The 7,288-nt window shown below is 54.1% G+C and overlaps 1 protein-coding gene across 1 annotated transcript in view; it reads right to left on the bottom strand.

Annotated features, from left to right (window-relative positions):
* The window catches only part of BATF (basic leucine zipper transcription factor, ATF-like), a 4,810-nt gene extending 4,340 nt beyond the window's left edge, over window positions 1-470 (bottom strand). Inside the window, exon 1 of the mRNA XM_010161430.1 lies at window positions 405-470. Coding sequence (XP_010159732.1) covers window positions 405-470 — 66 coding nt within the window. The remainder of the gene's footprint in view (window positions 1-404) is intronic.
* Window positions 471-7,288: the final 6,818 nt, after the last annotated feature.

Genomic DNA, 7,288 nt, shown 5'->3' with positions numbered 1-7,288 from the left:
AGGCTGCTCCAAGCCATCCCAGTCTGTGGCGAAGAGGAGGGTCCATGGCCAGGAGGTACACGCTCAGGCTCCTCGCTGGAGCACCAACTCTCCCATCGAAGCCTCCTGCCATGTATCACAGTACCCACCGTGCCCAGGAGTCCCTGGTACCCCAGTTGTCCCTGGCACAGCCCCAGGTAACCAGGCCTCGTCTCTCCATCTGCACTAGCTCAGCGGCCAGGGCTCCTACTGGGGCTCTTGGCTCAGCCCAGCATCCCTCTCTCCACACAGCCGTTCCTAGAAAGCCTCGCCATACTGTGCTCTGAAAACGCCATCGGTGGGTGCCACCGTTCCTCCTGCCCACCCATGGCCCACCCCAAAGGACCCTCCATCTAGAGAGATCTGGGGAGGCGTCCCCACTTTACCTGCTTGCTGGGAGGAGGGGACTGGCTGAAGCTGCTGGAGTCACTGCTGTCAGAGCTGTGGGGCATGGCTCCCGTCTCTGGCTCCCAGGGCCTCTTTAGCTTCCTCTGTGCTCTTGGTGTGCCCCCCTTCTGCCTCGCTTCCCTTCCCTCTCCCCTGCTCTCCTCTGTGCCCCCTGAGATGGCCCTTGGCTTCCCGGCTCTCGCCTGTTCCGGAGGCACGCTGTCCTCCTGCCTCGCACTCTGCAACTTTCTCTGCCTCTCCTCTCGGAGCCTCTGCACCTTCCCTTTAGGTCTCGGCCTCCTGTGGTTTCTCAGAACCTCGGGGATGTAAGCTGAAAGTCACGTGGCCGGAAACTTTAAGGCGAAGAAGAAAAGTTACAGAAGAAGAAAAAAATTTAAAAAAAAAAAAAAAGAAGAAAAAAAAAGCACATCTGGGAAAAATGAGCTTCAAAATAGCCTGAAAAACCCCCGAAAAACACCTTCAGGCGGTTGAAAAACAGCGAGATGGGTTTTCTCTGAGACAAAGAGCAGAGATGGAAAGGAAGAAAAGCCCCGGCTCCGGCTGTGAAACCTGGACCCTCAAAGGAGGGCAGTGCGGAGGAGGTACTGCTGGGAGCCCCAGAAATTCCAGTGGCGCTGCATGCCGTGCCAGCCTTACGTGGGCAGGAGGCCGGTCCGGCCCCGGGCAGCCTCCGCCACCTCAGCCCAGCTGGGGAAATTCCCAGGCAGCCACCCACCTCCCGCTCCCGCCGCCCCAAACACCCTTGACATGGGTCCCGCGGAGGGGACGGGTACCCTCAGCAGGTGCCACCTAACGCTGGTTTTGCAGATGAGTCGCGTGTGGGTGAGGAAGCACCTGTCCCACCCAAAAAGAAAGGCTCGGGATCGTGCAACATTCGGCCCAGTTTGGGTAGGACTGGTATCTTCTGTAAGGCAAAGCCCTCTACCTCTTCTAAGCGTTCATCAGCACCTCACACGTAAGGGGAATGTCAACCCTGGCACACAATCTGAAGTGCTGTAAAAGTAACGGTCCGATGGACCCCGAAGCTAAACCTGAGACCTAATTCTCATTCCACGCCACAGTATGAGCTTGTCTAGACACCCAAGGACGTGAGACTGTCCTGACTTCCTGCCTGCTCCCCTCTCACCACAGCTGGCAACGGGAGACGTGGGACAGGACTATTGGGAGACAGGAGCATTATGGAACGTTGGGGGGTTGCTTCCTTGCTATTCTCCCTCTGCCGGCATCCAGTTTGGGCATGGCCCATGCAGGTGACAGCAAAAAGAAACTGCTTTGTACCCTGTTGTTTCTTCCCTGGTCCATGCAGTGTGGCACTACTTCAGTCCTTGGTAGGAGCCTCAGTAGACTGAGCCCCCTGGGACATCAGTATTTCAGGAGCGCCTTCAGGGTACCCCACACTAGTGGCTCTGGAATTGTCAGTGATGCAGCAGGGAATGTCAAAGCAGGAGTCATTTGCTTTCTGACGTGCTCATGTCACCAGGGCCAGTGGGATGAACTGGGGCCACATGCCAACAGGCTCTCCATCCATAGGCGGGAGCACTCATCTTCGGAGCAGCTAAGTTCTCACACATGCTGTGAGGAGCGGATACAGAAACAAGCATGAACCCATCCGCAGCACCTTTCCCATGGAAAGCTGCAGTTCCCAGTTCCCACTGACAGGTTTCCTTTGCATATTGGCATTTCGGTCGAGTTTCTCTTGTGCAGGAGCGGCGAGCAGTCTCAGCAGCAGGGCAACAGCGAAGGTGCTCGAGATGCAGTTGTCATTACGGCGAGAGTATTGGCAGCTTTGGGTTTGCATCCCAGAAAACACCTGTGCAGAGGAGCACGCTCTTGGAGCACAGTGCAGGCTTGCGTGGGCATTGCCGGCATTTCTTCCCAGCCCTGTGGCTCACGGAGCCAACAAGGGGGCAAACATGCCAAAAGCAAGAACCACGTGGGGCTGACTACGGGGTGGGTGGCCGGCTCTGGGAATGCAGCAGCTGAAGGCATCGGTGAGACGAGGGGCTCGCAGGGCGTTGCGTTTGGGCCTCCCAAGGCACCGGCTAGCGGCACAGCCACGGAAGCATCCATCTGCTCACTGCATCGCTACACTTCCTCTGAACTCTGCAACCCTGTGCGGCACTTCCTTTCCAGGAAGCATGCCACTGGATTCCCGCTCTCCCAAGGAAACCCATGCTTCTCTACCAGCCAGCAGATCTCGGAGACCTCCTGGTCCATCCTGCTCTACAGGCTGCTGTTGCTCAGGGCAGGATGGAAGGAGCTCATTCCCCAGGGAAAAATATCCTTGTTCCATTATCGGGCACATCCTTCTTTGTACCGAGTGAGGCCGGCAGCTGAGTGGAGGAGGTTGGGAAGCAGTGGGTGTGCTGGCAGGAGGCGGTGAAGGGAAGCTGAGTGTCCCTGTCAGTGCAAAACTGGCCAGACGTGGCTATGGCAAAGGCTGTTCTTTGATCCACAGGACAAAAGCTCTGAGCTGCTCCCTGGTGTGCCCAGAACTGGGCTTTTATTAACAGTTGAGGGGAAATCTCAGGAAAGAGCAGCCTCGTGGGAGGTTTGAACACTGAATCTTGCTGCGCTGAGGAGCATCCCTCTTCCCTCCTTGCCTGAACACACTGCTCGCCCTCAAGCTGGCTACAGGGTTTCCTGTCACTCGGAGCAACGAACGTGTGCTGTCAGTGAGACAGTGTCCCTGGCCTGAAGGCAGACAAAGCCTTCACAGCGCTCCCCCGGGCTAGGCAGGACCCAGGTTGCATTAATAACATTTCCCTGGCTTTCCCCCAGGATCATTTAGGTTTCCTGATCTAAATCACAGTAGACATGAAATCGCTGTCAGTGGCACTGGATGAACTCACAAGTGTTAGGTTACTGCTGTACTGGCAGCTTGGTGGAGCAGGGATATTTCCAGAGGTTTTTATGGGAAGAATGGGGCCATCCAGTTCTGCGTTGATCCTTTCTGAATAACAGTGGGCACCACTGAAGGGAGTCTTATTCCCTGTGGGACAGAGTGGCTGCAGGGACTCTGGAGGCTGGGCTTAGTGTGATCTCAACTGCTGGATAAATGGTTTGAAAGCAGCAAGATGCAGTTCAGCAAGAACAAATGCAAATGTCAAACAAAGTGAGATGTAGGTAGAACAACTGGGGAATAACCAGCTGGGCAACAGAATGGCAGGGAAAAATCTGGGGGTTGCAGAGCATCGCGAACCAAAGCTTCGCCAGCAGCATGGAGGTGTCGGAAAGGGACTGTGTAACAGCCAGAGATGCTGGGTGCAAGGCAGAGGAGACAATTGTCCCACGCTGCCTGTGCAAGGCCAGGACCCTTTCAGAGTTCCAGGTCTGGAAGTGGGGAAGTCCAGAAGAAAACAATACAAAGGATAAATACACAGAAATTTTGTGCTGAGTGAAGAAGTTAGGTCCCATTTAGCATAGGCAAGAGAAGTATTGGGGGCGGGAAGTGGGTGGGGAGGAAAGAACAGTCTTTGATTGTAATGGAAAGGGTAGTCAGCTGTTTTCTGCTTGGTAAGAAGCCCCAGGAAGGGTTTAGGTCTGAGGTTCAAAGTGAGATGGGGTTAAGAAGACCTTGGGATGGGGCAGCTCAGGAAAGTTATTCAAGGCCCTTCGTATGAAGTGTCTGGGAACAAACCTCTGTTGGAAAGGGTCCAGGTTGAATCCTGCCTCTGCAGGATGGGTTAAAGTTATGTTCTCAGGGTTTAAATAAGGAAAATTTAAAAACAAAACTACTAAGATGGGCTCCTCAGAGGCCAGAGAGCACACGGGGAATTTCTCGGCCCTATCTGCAGCCAGTCCCTTTGCCTCCAAAGCCCAGAAATTTCCCTAAGTCCCACCTGCACAAACAGCTTCTGCTGAACGAGGAGCACTAGAGTTTCCTTGTAAACCTTGTAAATCCAGCCCTCTCACCTGCTGCAGGCTTATGGCTGCCGTGTTCAAAACTGCATTTCAGCCCATCCATCTCACCCGCCTGGTTTGCATGACCATTCAGCCCGTAGGGCTATTTAAAAAAATCCAACCCAGAGCAGCTACCAACTTCAGGCTCCTGTAAACCACCGAGGTTGTTTCTGCTTTGCATGTAGCATTTTATGCAAATAATTTCTTACAATATTTGGGCAAATTGCGGCAATTTTCTTATCTTCCCACATGAGTTTGAAGACTTTTGTGTGGGATTGGGTGCTGGTAAGAGATGTTAAGTGAATGGTGGTGGCGATCAAAGTGGTGACAAGCTTCTGCCGTGTCCCGCTCTGCCAGCACGTGCTGGTGCTGCCTGTGGCGCGGGCAGCTTCCCCAGCCTGCAGGATGGCTTCTCTCCATCGCCAGGGCTACTGCATCTCCACCAAGCTGAGTGAACAGGAGAGCAAGGCTGCGGCAGGAGAGCTCAAGCACAGTCCCACCAAATTCATCCCACCCAGCAGAGAGCAGACGCCCATCACGCCAACGTCCTTACTGGGCACAACATGCCAGTGTACAGGAAACAGGTACTTTACACCCTGAACATCTGATAAATGACAAGGGCTCTAAGTCAGGCACACAAAAGCGTGGAAATCCCAGAATCAGCTCCCTTAAGCACACTGCATTTACACCCTTGGGCCATGTAACATCCTGTGCTCTACAACTTCCTGCTCCACAAAGGTTGCTTCCCTAGGATGGCTGCATTATCCTCATCGCCGTGCCATCCTGCAGTCAGAGCCTGCTCCGACATCCCAGTTTTCCATTTCTTCAGGGACTCTTTCTAGTGCTCATCGCTTCAGCACTGAGTGCTGGGCTATTAGTGAGGTTGTTTTCTCAGCCATCCTTTCAGGTGTGAGGGTGGAGTTAATCCTATTTAACAGCTGCAAAACAAGAGACAGAAAGGTCCTAAGTACTCCTTCATTTTGGACACACAGGTTGAACCAACCAGGATCTAATTTTTGAGAGGTTTTGGCTGTATGTAGCGCTTCATTTAACCACACCCCAGCTCCTGATGCCTGTGACTGCAGCTGTAAACCTTTAGCATTTCTGTAGATCAGCTCCAACAAATGAGGAAGATGTGGCCGCTCCTGTGAGAGCTCTCACTTATGCGGCTCACCAACTCGCAGAGTAACTTTGAGGAGGGGCAGACACAGACCCAGTTCTTCAGGGAGGCACAACGTGTCTACCCAGGAGACCTTCCTTTCTTTCCGCAGTCCCTTGTTTCACCGACTGCATTGGCGTTTCCCAGCCCTGCTCCGAGAAGATGCAGCCTAGCTGACCAGCTCATCGTTCCCTCCGGCTGAGGCCCAGCCTGGGTGATGAAGGGATGGCAATCTAGGGCAAAATGCAGGATGGGATCATACACACAAGACGGCTGAAGCTCAGATGCCCAGGAAAACCCATCTGTGGCAATTTCTAGCTCTTCAATACTTGGCTTTGCCGCTTTTATTTTGGGTTTTGTTTAAATGTCATTAGTAATGATTTTTATGTCTATGTTTTAAAAGAAGTAAACTACAGAAAGGAAACACTAAGTGTGTTATCTTTCCACATATGGACAGAGCTCCAGGTAGCTGGGGTCTGTCTGACCCTGCCGAGGGGGGAGAGAAAGCTTGTCCAGAGCCTCCAGCTTGAAGGGTTGGCAGGGTCTGACCCCCAACACATATGGGAGACATAGATAATTAGAGTTCACCCCAGGCTACTGACGGGATGAACCGCAGTCTCCTTCTCTTGTCCTGTACGTGTGGAATGGTTGGGTAATTAGTTGAGCAACCTCTAATCTGTTCCCGGCAACAGCTCCTGAGCGAGTGCTGGGATGTGCACCTCCATGACTCTCCAGGTCAGCAGATCCCAAATCCTGGTGGAGTACACCTGTTTAAGGCTGAATTTGCCCTCACTGCTGTCTTCACGGGCCCTGTCTAGCTTCTGGGCCAGAAAGGGCCCAGACCATCCGGCCGCGCTGGATGCATACATGTTTGGGGCACCAAAAAGGCTTGGCTGCCAGACACCCCCGCCCTCCCCAACCAGGGCTTCTTTGCTTCCGCTGCCTGGGCTGAGCCCACCGGCTGAACTATCCAAGCGCATGGAGGGGCCGTGAGGAGGGTGCAGATGTTGTCTGACGGTTTGACTCATCTCGGTGGCAGTCTCGTTCAGTGCTGATGGGGAAGGCCCAAAGAGGAAGGGCAGTGACCCGTTTAACCAGAGGGGCTGATCCACCCAGGGGTAGACTTACCCGTGCTGGTAAGGGGCCGTAGCCCCAGCTTCCTTCGCGCTGCCTGGCATGCACGTTTCCAGGCTACCCAAGGGTAGGATTGACGCGTGGCTGTCCAGCCCTGCCATTGCAGCAGCAGGACCCAACCTTGGGCCTCTGCTAGTGCTGCAGCCAACCCAACCTCGGCAACCAGGCAGCAAAAACTACACTCCCAGGGGATGACCGCAGCCTGACTGGGCATTTGATGTTCGCTGGGCACTGGTTGCAGCCATGCCCCGTGGCAGGGGGGCGGAGAGCGAACGCATGACTTCTCTCAAATGAATACGTGAGTCTTGAGTGTATTACGTGGCTGCTCCATGACTCCATACAGAGGAAAATGTTCTTCAACACCGCCCATCACCGTAGGATATATCCAAGCCTCCCAAGGATGGAGTACAGCTTATTTAGGGCATATTCTTGCGGCTAGACTCTGAGACACCCATCTCAGCAGGAGACGACTGCGAGCAGCACCCGTGCTAGTCCTGTACTCCCACCCCACTGGGATCTGCTTCACTTTTGGCTTAGGGGGGTGTAGATCCTGGTTCTCCCTTTCCTCCCCCTCACCCATTTGGTGGGAACAAGTGCTTCCCAAACCCTTTGGCTCCCGCAGCATGGCCGGAGGAGGTGTTCAGTACAAGCGGCTGCACTGACAGG

Source organism: Eurypyga helias, unplaced genomic scaffold (assembly GCF_000690775.1).
Source record: "Eurypyga helias isolate BGI_N326 unplaced genomic scaffold, ASM69077v1 scaffold27710, whole genome shotgun sequence".
In the NCBI taxonomy this organism is placed as follows: domain Eukaryota; kingdom Metazoa; phylum Chordata; class Aves; order Eurypygiformes; family Eurypygidae; genus Eurypyga; species Eurypyga helias.
The sequence above is the reverse complement of the archived record's forward strand: the minus strand, read 5'-3'. Positions and strand labels throughout refer to the sequence as shown.